This window comes from Rhinopithecus bieti, unplaced genomic scaffold (genome assembly GCF_001698545.2).
Source record: "Rhinopithecus bieti isolate Rb0 unplaced genomic scaffold, ASM169854v2 scaffold_47707, whole genome shotgun sequence".
NCBI classification, from domain to species: Eukaryota; Metazoa; Chordata; class Mammalia; order Primates; family Cercopithecidae; genus Rhinopithecus; species Rhinopithecus bieti.
The window spans coordinates 1,318,609-1,334,875 of record NW_016819117.1 but is presented as its reverse complement, the minus strand read 5'-3'; the positions used below and the strand labels follow the sequence as shown (position 1 = coordinate 1,334,875).

Here is a 16,267-nt window from a genome sequence, read left to right as displayed (position 1 = left end):
CACAGCGCAAAAAAAAAAAAAAAAAAAAAAAAAAAAAAATTAGTTGGGCATGGTGGCAGGTACCTGTAGTCCTAGCTACTTGGGAGGCTGAGGCAGGAGAATTACTTGAACCCAGGAGACAGAGGTTGCAATGAGCTGAGATGGCACCACTGCACTCCAGCCTGGATGACAGAGCGAGATTCTGGGTTGATAAATAAATAAATAAAGGGGCAAGAGTAATCTTTTAATATACAGGGGGATGATAGTCAAGAGACAAAAACAACAACAAAAACCTCTCACACATTTATGATAGTTCGTGTAAGTAAACGTGAATTGCTTGTCATATTAAATGGTGACTGACTGAGAGAATGTGACCCTCTTAGATGGCAGGGCCTTGGCTGTGGAGGCCATGCCTGCTGCCTGGGGAGCATCTGTATACTTTAGGGAGGAGGAATAAGCCCATTATATGATCATCTTGAAAAACAGGAGAGGTCACTTTATAGGCAGTTTATGTTCAATCCTATTCAGTTGTTCAAATGAGTGCTCAATTGTTTGCGATTTCCCCAAGTTATAGACAGTGCTATTACATTTATAATGAAGTAAGAATTGTCTACAACCCTGAGTGAATACAGTAGGGTAAGCAGGAAACTGTGGCAGCTTTCCCACACCCTCAGTGAGTCTGGCACCTTTCATGTGTCACATCACTTCTTCTCATGCCTTTTGTCTCCACTTTGGCTTTCAGCCCTCTTACATTTCCTTTTCTTCACACTTTTTTTTCTTTTTTTTTTTTTTGGCGGGGGGATGGAGTCTCGCTCTGTCACCCAGGCTGGAGTGCAGTGGCGTGATCTTGGCTCACTGCAACCTCTGCTTTCCAGGTTCAAGCAATTCTCCTGCCTCAGCCTCTCGAGTAGCCAGGACTAAAGGCATGCACCACAACGCCCGGCTAATTTTGTATTTTTAGTAGAGACAGGGTTTCACCATACTGGCCAGGCTAGTCTTGAACTCCTGACCTTGTGATCCACCCACCTCGGCCCCCCAGAGTGCTGGGATTACAGGCATGAGCCACCGTACCTGGCCACTCTTCACACTTTCATTTAACCTGCTGTTTCTTCCTCTCATCTCCACTGTCTTTTCACTTTAAAACTCCTTTTAATACAGTGTTCTTCATCTCCCCAACCCCAGATGTTAGGCTGACCTCTCAGCCTCTGGCTGTCCTTTCTAGGTCCCTTTCTCTGGGCACCACAGATGCCGTGGTGGCAGTGGTAGGGGGCGGCCAGTGACTGTCCATGCTGGACCTGCTGCTGTGCAGCTCTCAGAGGCGCCTGCCATTCCCACGTAAGAAGCTACTGGGTGGAGAGAAGGGTCCTAGGTTCAACTTTTTTTTTTTTTTTTTTTTTTTTTTTACTTGCTTTAATGGGCGACAGCATCTCCACTTCTTTGATCATCTCACCCCACAATGGACAGAATTGGAAAGTGTCAAAGTTTCCTGTGTATCCCGCATGTGGCTCTCACCATGGTAGTTCTGGGGAGAAGGCAGAGGACGTATCCTATATTTGTTTGTTTCCTGTGGACACTTTTTATACCACAGATATTCTTTTTTTTTTTTGAGACGGAGTCTCACTCTGTCGCCGGGGCTGGAGTGCAGTGGCCGGATCTCAGCTCACTGCAAGCTCTGCCTCCCGGGCTCACGCCATTCTCCTGCCTCAGTCTCCTGAGTAGCTGGGACTACAGGCGCCCGCCACCTCGCCCGGCTAGTTTTTTGTATTTTCAGTAGAGACGGGGTTTCACCGTGTTAGCCAGGATGGTCTCGATCTCCTGACCTCGTGATCCGCCCGTCTCGGCCTCCCAAAGTGCTGGGATTACAGGCTTGAGCCACCGCGCCCGGCCTATACCACAGATATTCTGTATTTGATGTTTGCTAAGAAGATGGAGATGCTGACCCCAGAGAGGCCGAGTCCATTCGGTCACATGAACTCATGCTGGGTTCCACACTGAGCCATGGGGACACACACGTGCTGGAAACACACTCCCTGCCCTCGAGGAGTCCACGTAGATGCCCCAGGGGGCCTGCCATGGAGCCTTGTTGTGACATGTTACAAAGACTTTCAGGCCGGGCACGGTGGCTGAAGCCTGTAATCCCAGCACTTTGGGAGGCCGAGACGGGCGGATCACGAGGTCAGGAGATCGAGACCATCCTGGCTAACACGGTGAAACCCCGTCTCTAGTAAAATACAAAAAACAAGCCGGGCGAGGTGGCGGCGCCTGTAGTTCCAGCTACTCGGGAGGCTGAGGCAGGAGAATGGCGTGAACCCGGGAGACGGAGCTTGCAGTGAGCTGAGATCCGGCCACTGCACTCCAGCCTGGGCGACAGGGCAAGACTTCATCTCAAAAAAAAAAAAAAAAAGACTTTCAGTCTGTACTTCAAGCACCTGTTCCCTTGTGTCTCTTCAAAGTGTTGTGTGACTTACAACTTTAGCTACGTACATGTAGTTTAGAGATAGAAGATGCTTTAAAATAATCAACTATATATTACTGGTTTTTGCTATTTTAATATTTCTCATTTGGTGTTTAAAAGGTGAACATTGAGTATTTTCATCAATAAATACTTAAATACTTCTACATACAGGTGAAGAGTAATGATTTATTTCCATTTCTAAGGTTGGAGAGCCAAAATACTTTACAACTTCAGACCGGAGAAAAGGCCAGAGGTGTGAAGTTAGACTCTATGATGAAACAGAGTCTTCTTTTGCAATGACATGGTAACCACCGACGTCTGTTCCAAATTGTGAAATCCCTGTTGTTATCACCAGGACATTTTCATTTTATCAAAAATATGATGGACTTCATATCAAGAGAGGATAATGATAGGAGATGAATGATATTTTAAAAAATAAACCTAACTCTTGAATGTTGAGTTGTTATGGACAGCACCTTAAAATGAGGTCTTTAGATGGCATGGAACTTGCTTAGGAGAACTCCACTGTGACTAGTTTTATTGTTAAATTCTGTTTTATAACAAATGGTGTTTTACTAGGTCCCATGGAACAAGCCAGACTTTCCCTCTGTGCTTCCTGGAAAGTATCCTGGAGCAGGGCAGGGCACAGGGCATGTGGGTCAGGGCGGGGACTGCACCCTGAAGCACTGCCAGGTACAACAAGGCATTGTCTAGACCTCTGATGCCTGGGTACCAAAGGAAATGATTTGAAAAATGCTTTCAACCCATCAAGGCCCCTGAGCCTTGATATCCACTGGGGGACACTTAACTTCAGGGTCTGAAAGTGTGACTTTAAAGTCTTTAGGCTTTAGTTCTAACTAGCCTGGAGTGATTAAGTGTTAGAAAAATAAAGAATTGGCAGAGCAGAGTATTACTAGAGCAGAGTGTGTGTTGAAGGAATGTTCTCTCATGGAGATGTTAAATTCTCCCTGGGAGGAAGCTGGTATCCTTAAGAGCAGGAGGTCTTTGACCACCTTGGGGATGGCTGACCCCAGCCATTGAAGCTTTCTTTTATTGTTGTAAATAATGTGTCACTATCAGTTTTTTCTAGTGTATTCAATTTGTATTACTTCTTTTTAAACAATGCAGTTGGGATAATGAATCCATTCTACTTGCACAGAGCTGGATGCCACGAGAAACAGGTATCATCATTAAATGATTGTGTCCAATATTTGTAATTTTATATCCCCCCATGTAATAATTGTAAATGGCTTTTTTCCCAAACAGTAATATTTGTCTCAGATGTAAGAATAAGTTTTGACAAATTTCGGAACTGCATGACAGCAACTGTAATCTCAAAAACCATTATTACAACTAATCCAGGTAAAAAACTTTGTGAAATTTTTTATCCCTTTGGAAATGACTGAACACATTTCAATATTTGTACAGTATATTTAAGAATGAAAATTCAACCTGGATTTAATTCAAATTAGAAGTAAAAATTGCTTTATATAACTTTTTTAAAAACTTACAATGAACTTTGATATCTTTACTAAAGAAATGTGAGGCTGGATGTAGTGGCTCATGCCTGTAATCCCAGCACTTTGGGAGGTTGAGACGGGTGGATCACCTGAGGTCAGGAGTTCGAGACCAGTCTGGTCAACATGGTGAAACCCAGTCTCTACTAAACATATAAAAATTAGCTGAGCTTGGTGGTGGGCACCTGTAATCCCAGCTACTCAGGAGGCTGAGGCAGGAGAATCGCTTGAACCCAGGAAGTGGAAGTTGCAGTGAGCTGAAATCGTGCCATTGTACTCTAGCCTGGGCCACAAGAGCAAGACTCTGTCTTACAAAAACAACAACAACAAAAAAGTCTGGCGCGGTGGCTCACGCCTGTAATCCTGGCACTTTGGGAGGCCAAGGTGGGCTGATCACGAGGTCAAGAGATTGAGACCATCCTGGCCAACATGGTGAAACCCTGTCTGTACTAAAAATATAAAAATTAGGTGGGCGTGGTGGCACGTGCCTGTAGTCCCAGCTACTCAGGAAGCTGAGGCGGGAGCATCACTTCAACCTGGGAGGTGGAGATTACAGTGAGCCGAGATGGCGCCACTGCACTCCAGCCTGGCAACAGAGCGAGACTCTGTCTCAAAAAAAAAAAAAGTGAAAAACCAGATTAATTTTTGAAGTATAATTCATTGTGATGATCTTTGAGAGATCAATTTTGTTGCTCAGATGTTAAATTATTGACTAATAGGTAAATTCAGTTTTGCTGCATTCAAATAACTTTTACTGCTAGGACATTGATAATACACATGCACACATGCGCACACACACACAGTACTCTCTGTGTAGTATCATTAGCTCATAACTGCACATTAAATGCCCAGATGATCCCCTGGAGTTGTTGTTAAAGGAGTTACAGTTTACTACAGCATGAAATAAAGGGAGCCAGACTGGGGAGATGAGGCATTAGTGCCTGTGAGCATTCCCAGGGTGCTTTATAGTGCAGACGTAACCATCAACCCAGAACTGCCAAAGAAATGGAGTAATCAATCCTTCGCCATCTCGGCAAGCTATGAGTAGAGTACATAGTGTATCATTTAAAACATAAGCTCACTCTACTGGTCTGTGACAAAGCATCAGCAGTGACAGAATTGTAAAGCAATGTGTGCTTTTGTCCAAACCATTATCAGCATTTTTAAAAGATAGAATTATATGAGGAATGGTGTCAAATAATGAGACTCTGGTTTTTATATGAGTACTCTGAACCTTGCACATCCAACACATGGAGGTTGTCTCCTTGAAGGCAGCACCATGGGAGATGATGTGCATGCCCCAAATTGCTCTTCACTGAACTCATTTACTGAGCACGTGCTGTGTGCTGGGTGCTGTTCTGGGGTGCAATGACAAAATGGACAAATATTTCTACCCTCATGGAGTTTACATTCCAGCAGGGAGAGACAGAGAATAAATAATGAAGATTATATGTCCATGAATTATGAAATATTTAAGGAGAACAGGTGGAACAGAGTCAGGAGGACCTAGAGAGCCACAGCATGTTTGATTTTCCACAAGGCACGCTGCATGGGAGAGTGACGTTTGAGCAAAGACTTGATGAGGAAGCTAAAGGGTTAACCAAGGGAAACACTGAGGGGCTGGTGTGGCTGGAGCCCAGGAGTTCAAGGCCAGCAGAAGCTGTTCTGAGAAGAGATGGGGCACCCATGAAGGCCTCGGAGGCTGTTAGAGTGCGCTGGCTTCTACTCTGGATGGGGTAGCAGCTTGGGGTTTGGAGCAGAGCAGTGACAGCATCTGACTCAGCTCTGAGAGGTTTGCTCTGACTGCTTTGTTGGAAATTGATGGTGACACACGATAGTCTATTATTAACGCTTAGGACAATAGTGGGACACTCTTCAATTTTTTCTTTCCTGGAGGGAGGTACTATGTATGGCTTTATTTTATTTATTTAGCTTTATTTATTTATTGTAGTTTATTTATGTTATTGTATGTTTTTGAGATGGAGTGCTCAATTCTGTCGCCCCAGGCTGGAGTGCGTGGGCGCGATCTCGGCTGACTCGCAATGCTCCGCCTTCCTGGGTTCGTGCACCTCGTCTGGCCTCATGCCCCTGAGAGTAGTCCGGGACTTAGGTGGCCCGCCACCTATGCCCGGCTAATTTTTTGTATTTTTAGTAGGAGATGGCGGTTTCCACTGTGTTAGTCCAGGATGGTCTCAATCTCACTGACCTTGTGATCCACCTACCTCGGCCTTGCAAAGTGCTGGGATTACAGCGCGTTGAGCCTCCGTACCTGGCGTTTGCTATTAGAAATAACTTACATTAATAAAACATAGTGTTATTTCATATATATTATAGGTATATAGTAGTATATTTTTTTTTAAGTGAAATGGAGTCTCGCTCCGCTCTGTCCCCCAGGCTGAAGTGCAGTGGCACAATCTTGGCTCACTGCAGCCTCCACCTCCTGGGTTCAAGCGATTCTCCTCTTCCAGCCTCCCGGGTTGCCCAGGTGCCTGCTACCATGCCCGGCTAATTTTTTATGTTTTTAGTAGAGACAGGGTTTCACCATGTTGGCCAGGCTGGCCTTGAACTCCTGGGCTCCAGTGATCCACCTGCCTTGGCCTCCCAAAGTGCTGGGATTACAGGCACGAGCCACCACGCCCGACCTATTATTCGTACATTTAGTAATACCAGTGATAGTAAAATCTTCATCCTCTAAGGGTAAATTTGAGCTGGAAAAGTTTTTAAAAGACAGATTTGTCTGATGGAAAAGATGATCAACCTTGACTGTACAATAATATAAAAAACTCAAAATCTAATTAATGAGACAGGTATTTTAGGATGTTGTGCATTTGGCTCTGATTACAGATTCAAGGAAAAAAATGTCACAGTATTTTGAGCAGTAACCAACATCATTAGAAAAAATGCCTTCTGAAGGAGACACATTTTTAAAATTATTATTTATTGATTAACTTTTTGACAAAAAATTGAATACATTTATTTTATACAATATGTTGTTTTGAAATATGTATACAGTGCAGAATGGCTAAATCAAGCTAATTAACATATACACTAATTCACATACTTTTTTTTGTGGTGAGAACACTTAAAATCTGTTCTCTTAGTACTTTTCAAGAATGTAATATGTTGTTATTAACCATAGCTACCATGTTGTACAGCAGATCTAGATTTCTTGGATTTATTCTGTCAAGGAAACAAATTTAAAGGAGAATACTCGCAAGGATGCATGAATTTATGTGTTTGTTTATATAAGCTTTACTTTTTTAAAAAAAATTTTACTTTAAATTCTGGGATCCATGTGCAGAACATGCAGGTTTGTTACATAGGTCTACATGTGCCATGGTGGTTTGCTGTACCCATCAATCTGTCATCTAGGTTTTTGTTTTTTTTGTTTGAGATGGAGTCTCACTCTGTCATTGGGCTGGAGTGCAGTGGTGTGATCTTGGTTCACTGCAACCTCCGCCTCCTGGGTTCAGGTGATTCCCCTCCCTGAGCCTCCTGAGTAGCTGGGACTACAGGCGTGTGCCACCATGCCTGGCTCATTTTTTGTATTTTAGTAGAGACGGGGTTTCACCATGTTGGCCAGGATGGTCTTGATCTCCTGACCTCGTGACCTGCCCGCCTCGGCCTCCCAAAGCACTGAGATTACAGGCATGAACCACCACGCCCAGCCCGTCATCTAGGTTTTAAGCCCCGCATGCATTAGCTATTTGTGCTGATGCTGTCCCTCCCCTCACCCCCCATTCCCCAACTGGCCCCAGTGTGTGTTGTTCCCCTCCCTGTGTCCTTGTTATCTCCTTGTTCAGCTCCCACTTATGAGTGAGAACATGTGGTGGTTGGTTTTCTGTTCCTGTGTTAGTTTGCTGAGAATGATAGTTTTCAGCTTTATCCGTGTCTCTGCAAAGGATATGATCTCATTCCTTTTTATGGTTGCATAGTATTCCATGGTGTATATGTACCACATTTTCTTTATCCACTCTACCATTGATGGGCATTTGAGCTGGTTCCATGTCTTTGCTATTGTAAATAGTTATATCAGTTTTACTTTTAATTTCCTGGGCTACACCTGCCTTATAGAAATTAAGAAGCCCTAAATGGCTTGTGTTCATCCTCACCAGGACGTCGAGATTCCCTTGTTTCTTTCTCTGCCCTGAGGGTGCTTATCAGCTAGGGAGGGCACAATTCCTGCCTTTCTCTGACAGTCAGGATAACCCTATTGTCAGTGAGAACCTACAGTGCTGGTACCCACCCATCCCTGCCAGCCCCCATCACAGGAAGCTTGTTGGCTGGATTTCTGTGGTCTTGCTCCAGCAGATGCTCCCATCTGAAGCACAGCAATTCATGGTGCACATCTCTCCAAGTTAATAGAGTTCTACATTCATTCATTCGCTCATGACCTTATCAATATTTTTGAATGCCTTTTACTTGCCAAGAATTGAGATAATACAAATTTCTGGAACAAGGAAGGAGATGAGTGGCTGGTCAGATGGATGTGAGGACAGTCATCATGAGGGACACCTCATGCCAGCAAGGATTTGACAACCTAGTTCTGAGAAAGAACAGGTAGAAGACTTGTATTCTGGGAGCAAGGAGGAAGAAATGCCCACATCTTCCCAGGGGAGTTAGGAAAGTACAGACATTGTCAGGACAATTTGTAGAATATTCAAAGGGGCCTGGGGTAATTAACAATCATGTGCCAGAGGCTAGGCCTGGGATCCAAGGGCATCATGGGGGAGCTCTTTCCAAACTCACGTTCCTGCCTTCTGGCACAGTACCCCCGACTCTTGGCACAGTCATGTCCCAACGTGGGGAGCAATGCTTTTTATAGAGCCTGTTTTATGTATTTCAATTGCCTTTTGAAAACCTTTTTTTTCTGAGTAAAGAAATACATATAAAATTCAGAAAAAAATATAAAAACATAAGGAAAACAAAGATCACCTACAATCCCACTGTCTAGAGAGAATCATTTTTTCATATATATTCTTCCAGATAATTTTGCATTTATATATGTAGTTTTTTTTTTTTTTTTTTAGATGGAGTATTGCTCTGTTTCCCAGGCTGGAGTGCAGTGGTGCTGTCTGGACTCACTGCAAGCTCCACCTCCCGGGTTCGTGCCATTCTCCTGCCTCAGCCTCCCAACTAGCTGGGACTACAGGTGCCCACCACCATGCCTGGCTAATGTTTTGTATTTTAGTAGAGACGGGGTTTCACCGTGTTAGCCAGGATGGCCTCCATCTCCTGACCTCATGATCTGCCTGCCTCGGCCTCCCAAAGTGCTGGGATTATAGGCGTGAGCCACTGCGCCAGTCCCCTTATATATGTAAATTTTTTAATTAAAAGGGTATTGAACAACACAGGTTAGTAAGCTGCTCTTTTCACTAACATCTGTTTTAGATGTAATGTGGTGTACATCTCTCCATGTTAACAGAATTCTATATCAGATTATTAATGGCCACATAATATTCTATTTGATTGTATTCTTACATGTCTTCACTTTTTACTATTAAAATGATTTTGGATGACTTAAATGTGATTTAAAAGTTAAATCAGTTTACTTTTCACTTACTATGCATTTTCAATTTAAGAGACACCAGAAGCTAACATTCTACTGAATTTTATACGAGAAAATAAAGAAACAAATGTTCTGGATGACGAAATTGAAAGTTATTTCAAAGAATCCGTAAATTGTAAGTGACCCTTTAAATATATTTGTATTTTTTTTAAAGGCCAAAATTGGGCCTGTAAAGATTTGTTTGACATGGTAAAAGACCAGATTCCTATTCTGTAACTACTATATTTCAACTTTTCTTTTTTTTTCTTCTTCTTTTTGAGATGGAGTCTCGCTCTGTTGCCCAGGCTGGAGTGCAGTGGCGTAATCTCGGCTTACTGCAGGCTCTTCCTCCCAGGTTAACGCCATTCTCCTGCCTCAGCGTCCCGAGTAGCTGGGACTACAGGCGCCCGTCACCACGCCTGGCTAATTTTTTTGTATTTTTAGTAGAGACAGGGTTTCACCTTGTTAGCCAGATGGTCTGGATCTCCTGACCTTGTGATCCACCCGCCTCGGCCTCCCAAAGTGTTGGGATTACAGGCGTGAGCCACTGCGCCCAGCCTATTTCAACTTTTCTAAAGGTAGTTTAAAATAGTGGGCATCTTTTTCTTTTTCTTTTTTTTTTTTTTGAGACGGAGTCTCGCTCTGTCGCCCAGGCTGGAGTGCAGTGGCCAGATCTCAGCTCACTGCAAGCTCCGCCTCCCGGGTTTACGCCATTCTCCTGCCTCAGCCTCCCGAGTAGCTGGGACTACAGGCGCCCGCCACCTCGCCCGGCTAGTTTTTTGTATTTTTTTTAGTAGAGACGGGGTTTCACCGTGTTAGCCAGGATGGTCTCGATCTCCTGACCTCTTGATCCGCCCGTCTTGGCCTCCCAAAGTGCTGGGATTACAGGCTTGAGCCACCGCACCCGGCCGTGGGCATCTTTTTCTTTTCTTCTTTTTTTTGAGACAGAGTCTCGCTGGAGTGCAGTTGTGTCATCATGGGTCACTGCAGCCTGGTACTCCCAGGCTCAATCCATCTTCCTGCCTCAGCCTTTCCAAGTATCTGTGACTACATGTGCACACCACTGCACCTACCTAATTTCTTTCTTTTTTTTTTGAGACGGAGTCTCACTCTGTCATCCAGGCTGGAGTACAGTGGCATGATACCGGCTCGCTGCAACCTCCACCTCCTGGGTTCAAGCAATTCTTCTGCCTCAGCCTCCGCAGTAGCTGGGACTACAGACTTGTGGCACCACACCCTAATTTTTTTTTTGAGACGAACTCTCACTCTGTCACCCAGCCTGGAGTGCAGTGGTGTGATCTTGGCTCATTGCAAGCTCTGCCTCCCAGGTTCATGCCGTTCTCTTGCCTCAGCCTCCTGAGTAACTGGGACTACAGGGGCCCCACCATGCCCGGCTAATTTTTTTGTATTTTTTAGTAGAGATGGAGTTTTATCATGTTAGCCAGGATGATCTTGATCTCCTGACATTGTGATCTGCCTGCCTCAGCCTCCCAAAGTGCTGGGATTACAGGTGTGAGCCACCGCGCCCGACCGTTTTTGTATTTTTTTTTTTTTTTTTTTGAGACGGAGTCTCGCTCTCGCCCAGGCTGGAGTGCAGTGACCAGATTTCAGCTCACTTCAAGCTCCACCTCCCGGGTTTACGCCATTCTCCTGCCTCAGCCTCCCGAGTAGCTGGGACTACAGGCGCCCGCCACCTTGCCCAGCTAGTTTTTTGTTTGTATTTTTTAGTAGACACGGCGTTTCACTGTGTTAGCCAGGATGGTCTCGATCTCCTGAGCTCGTGATCCGCCCGTCTCGGCTTCCCAAAGTGCTGGGATTATAGGCTTGAGCCACCGCGCCTGGCCCATTTTTTGTATTTTTAGTAGACACGGGGTTTCACCATATTGGTCAGGATGGTCTCGATCGCTTGACCTCGTGATCCACGCACCTTGGCCTCCTAAAGTGTTGGGATTACAGGCGTGAGCCACCGTGCCCAGCCTAATTTTTGTATTTTTTGTAGAGATGGGGTTTTGCAGTGTTGCTCAGGCTGCTCTCAAACTGCTGGGCTCAAGTGATCCACTGGTCTCAGCCTCCCAAAGTGCTGGGATTACAGGCATGAGCCACCATGCTCTCCTGAGCATCTTATATATTATATACCTTTTGCCTATCTGATGGGAGCTTATGACCCTCTCCCCAGAGCAGTGCTTGTACCCATGTGTAGAATTTGCATAAACTGTCATGTTCCTGGACCCCAAATCCATGAAGCCTAGGTTGAAGCTCTTCTTTTAAAAGGATTCTGCTGGCTGGGTGCAATGGCTCATTCCTGTAATCCCAACACTTTGGGAGGCCGAGGTGGGCAGATCACTTGAGGTTAGGAGTTTAAGACCAGCCCAGTCAACATGGTGAAATGCCATCTCTACTAAAAATACAAAAATTAGCCAGGTGTGGTGGTATGTGCCTATAGTCCCAGCTACTAGGGAGGCTGAGGCAGGAGGATTGCTTCAACCAGGGAGGCGGATGTTGTGGGGAGTCGAGATCACGCCACTGCACTCCAGACTGGGCAACAGAGTGAGACTCTCTCCAAAAAAAGAAAGAAAAAAAAAAGGATTCTGTTTATTGCTATTGCTGGCTTATGCCGGACATGCATGCCGGAGGGACCAGGAGGAACAGAGGGAAGTTTTAGATCACTCCCTGAAGGCGTGTTCTGTAACATAGTCCTTACTTAGTTATCGTAGATGATGCTTAATTCACCTGAAGAGAGTAACAATGGAATTTAGCATGAAATAATGTATTCTGCAAGCCACATTATGTTGTGTGGAAGAGGAACTTTGTTATTGCTTTTTGCGGAGGGTATTTAATGTGTTTCATATCAGTAGCGGTCACTGATAGAAAAAGGTACTACTGGATCAAAATTTATCATCTTTTTGCCTACAAGAAGGGACAAGCCATGGGTGAGACTCCACCTCTACAAAAATTTAAAAAAGAAATAGCTGGGCATGGTGGCATGTGCCTGTGATCTCAGCTGCTCAGGAGGCTGAGATAGGAGGATTGCTTGAGCCCTGGAGATAGAGACTGCAGTGAGCTGTGTTCACGCCACTGCACTGCAGCCTGGGTGACAGAGCAAGACCCTGTCTCAAAAAAAAAAAATAATAATAATAAAATAAAGCCATGATTGTTACTTTGGAAACATTTTTTTAAAATGTTGGGTCATTTGTAGATAATGCCATTTCAGGAAACTTGAGAGAGCACAGAGGCATTCAGCGAGCTGTGAGGTAAACTTGATAAAGTGTATTTCAGTCCCTGCGCTGCCATGCAACCCTAAAACAGGGACAGGAATGACAGTGTCTACAACTATTTTTAGGCTACTCAAGGGCAGCCTGATTTATTTGGGAATTTTTTTTTTCTGATCAGTAAGTTATATTAAAGTAATCACAAAGTAGTTCCTTCTTTTTCTTTCTCTTTCTTTCGTCTTTCTTTATTTCTTTCTCCCCTCCTCTCCCCTCCCCTCTTCTCTTCTCTTCTCTTTTTTCGGGGTCTCAAACTCCTGACCTCAAGGAATCCTCCTGCCTCAGCTTCCTGAAGGATTACAGGTGTGAGCCACCTTGCTCGGCCCAAAAATAGGCCTTGTTTGTTTGTTTTTTGAGGAGTCTTGCTCTGTCACCCAGGCTGGGGTGCAGTGGTGTGAGCTTAGCTCACTGCAACCTCCGCCTCCTGGGTTCAAGCACTTCTCCTGTCTCAGCCCCCCAAGTAGATGGGATTACAGGCGTGCACCACCACACCTGGCTAATTTTTATATTTTTAGTAGACACGGGGTTTCACAATGTTGGCCAGGCTGGTCTTGAACTCCTGACCTCAGGTGATCTACCCGCCTCAGCCTCCCACAGTGGTGGGCTTACAGGCATGAGCCACAGTGCCCGGCCCCAAAATAGCTTTTTTTCTTTTTTGAGATGGAGTCTTGCTATGTCACCCAGGCTGGAGTGCAGTGGCGCAATCTCGGCTCACTACAGCCTCTGCCTCCTGGGTTCCAGTGATTCTCCTGCCTCAGCCTCCTGGGTAGCTGGGATTACAAGTACACGCCACCACGCCCTGCTAATTTTTGTATTTTTAGTAGAGATAGGGTTTCACCATGTTGGCCAGCTGGTCTCGAACTCCTGACTTCAGGTGATCCGCCTGACTAGGCCTCCCAAGGTGCTGGGATTACAGGCATGAACCACCACCCTGGCCTAAAAATAGTTTTAAGCATCCCTTTTCTTTTATTTTACTGTGGGAACTTTGATAGTTAAATTTACTCAGATTTATAAAAGCAAAAACTAATTTTTTGTGTTCTTGGTAGAAACTGGGTTTCACCATGTTGTTCAGGCTGGTCTCAAACTCCTGAGCTCAAGCAATTTGCCCGCCTCGGCCTCCCAAAGTGCTGGGATTACAGGCGTGAGCTACCGTGCCTGGCCTTTTTTTTTTTTTTTTTTTTTTTTTTTTTTTTGAGATGGAGTCTCGCTCTGTCTCCCAGGCTGGAGTGCAGTGGCTGGATCTCCGCTCACTGCAAGCTCCGCCTCCCGGGTTCACGCCATTCTCCTGCCTCAGCCTCCCAAGTAGCTGGGACTACAGGCGCCCGCCACCTTGCCCGGCTAGGTTTTGTATTTTTTAGTAGAGATGGGGTTTCACCGTGTTAGCCAGGATGGTCTCGATCTCCTGACCTCGTGATCCGCCCGTCTCGGCCTCCCAAAGTGCTGGGATTACAGGCTTGAGCCACCGCACCTGGCCTTTTTTATCTTTTAAAATGCTCATTACTCCCATGAAAACCTTATAGGTAGAAATTGATTAAATATTTCAGAATAAAACTATAATCATGTTTTCTTTAGAGCTTTTATATTTTTCTTAAAAATTAAAATGCTCAAAATGTTAAAAGTAGGCCAGGCACAGTGGCTCACACCTGTAATCCCAGCACTTTGAGAGGCTGAGGTGGGTGGATCATTTGAGCCCAGGGGTTCATAAGACCAGCCTGGCCAACATGGCAAAACCCCATCTCTACTAAAAACACAAAAATTAGCCGGGCATCACATGATGTGCCTGTAATCCCAGCTACTCGGCAGGCTGAGGCAGGAGAATCTCTTGAACCTGGGAGGTGGAGGTTGCAGTGAGCTGAGATCCAGCCTGGGTGACAGAGCGAAGCTACACTCTAGCCTGGGTGTCAGAGCGAGACTGTATCTCAAAAAATAAACACAATACAGAATGCTTGGCTGGGCATGGTGGCTCACGCCTGTAATCCCAGCACTTTGGGAGACCCAGGTGGAGGGATCACTTGAGGTCAGGAATTTGAGACCAGCTTGGCCAACCTGGTGAAACCCCGTCTCTACTAAAAATGCAAAAAATGAGCCAGGCGTGGTGGGGGCACTTATAATTCCAGCTACTCGGGAGGCTGAGGCAGGAGAATCGCTTGAACCCAGGAGGCGGAGGTTGCAGTGAGCCGAGATCACGCCACTGCACTCCAGCCTGGGCCACACAGCGAGACTCCGTCTTTAAAAAAAATAAAAGAGACACATAATACAGAATGCAAGCAACAGCCCCAAATAAACAGTTCCCTGGTTAACATCTTTTAATGTATCTTTTTGTGCATGTATACTAATAGAAGGATAAAGACATAAAAATATTATAGATAAATAGATATACATTACCATCTTTTTATTGAAGAAAATTAAATTTCATGTACTAGACAGCAACAAAGGAAACCAATGAAGTGCTGAAGGAACCAGATAACTTCTGATAAAAGTTTTCTAACCCAAGTAATATTTGTTCCTGGAAGATTCTTCTAAGATAAAGAAAAATCAAAATGAATTATAGGTTATTATTTTAGTTTTGTAAAGTTTATTTTTGTTGTTGTTTCACATCTTCACTAGTGTTTGTGTTACTAGTCTTTTAAATGTTAGGTGTTTAGTGGAATTCTCTTGGTTTTTTTTGTTTGTTTGTTCATTTGTTTTTGAGATGGAGTCTGGCGCTGTCACCCAGGCTGGATTGCAATGCCGCCATCTTGGCTGAGTGCAACCTCCGCCTCCCGGGTTCAAGCGATTCTCCTTCCTCAGCCTCCCAAGTAGCTGGGATTACAGGCACACACTGCTATGCCCAGCTAATTTTTTATTTTTAGTAGAGAGAGGGTTTTGCTATGTTGGCCAGGCTGGTCTCGAACTCCTGACCTCAAGCGATCCACCAGTCTCAACTTCCCAAAGTGTTGGAATTACAGGCATGAACCACCGCATCCAGCCTACTCTTGTTTAATTTGTATTTTCCTGATGATGATTGAGACCAGTATGTGTATTGGCCATTTTGAGAACTTCTTTTGTGATGTAGTTTTATTTATTAATTATTTTATTTTATTTTTTGAGATGGAGTCTTGCTTTGTCGCCCAGGCTGGAGTGCAGTGGCACGATCTCGGCTCAGTGCAAGCTCCGTCTCCCAGGTTCACGCCATTCTCCTGCCTCAGCCTCCCGAGTAGCTGGAACTGCAGGCACCCGCCACCACGCCTGGCTAATTCTTTGTATTTTTTAGTAGAGATGGGGTTTCACCATGTTAGCCAGTATGGTCTTGATCTCCTGACCTCGTGATATGCCCGCCTTGGCCTCCTAAAGTGCTGGGATTACAGGTGTGAGCCACCGCGCCCGGCTGTGATGTACTTTTAAAAGTCTCTTCCCTATTTAAAAAATTGAGTCACTGTTGCTGGCCGTGGTGGCTCACACCTGTAATCCCAGACAGCGCCACTGAACTCCAACCTGGGCAATGAACGAGACTCTGTCTCAA

The 16,267-nt window shown here is 45.0% G+C and overlaps 1 protein-coding gene across 1 annotated transcript in view; it reads left to right on the top strand.

The window, feature by feature from the left end:
- Positions 1-16,267, top strand: part of MEIOB (meiosis specific with OB-fold) — a 76,452-nt gene that overhangs the window by 50,330 nt on the left and 9,855 nt on the right. Inside the window, exons 13-16 of the mRNA XM_017858291.1 lie at positions 2,638-2,738; positions 3,563-3,615; positions 3,701-3,796; positions 9,534-9,635. Coding sequence (XP_017713780.1) covers positions 2,638-2,738; positions 3,563-3,615; positions 3,701-3,796; positions 9,534-9,635 — 352 coding nt within the window. The remainder of the gene's footprint in view (positions 1-2,637; positions 2,739-3,562; positions 3,616-3,700; positions 3,797-9,533; positions 9,636-16,267) is intronic.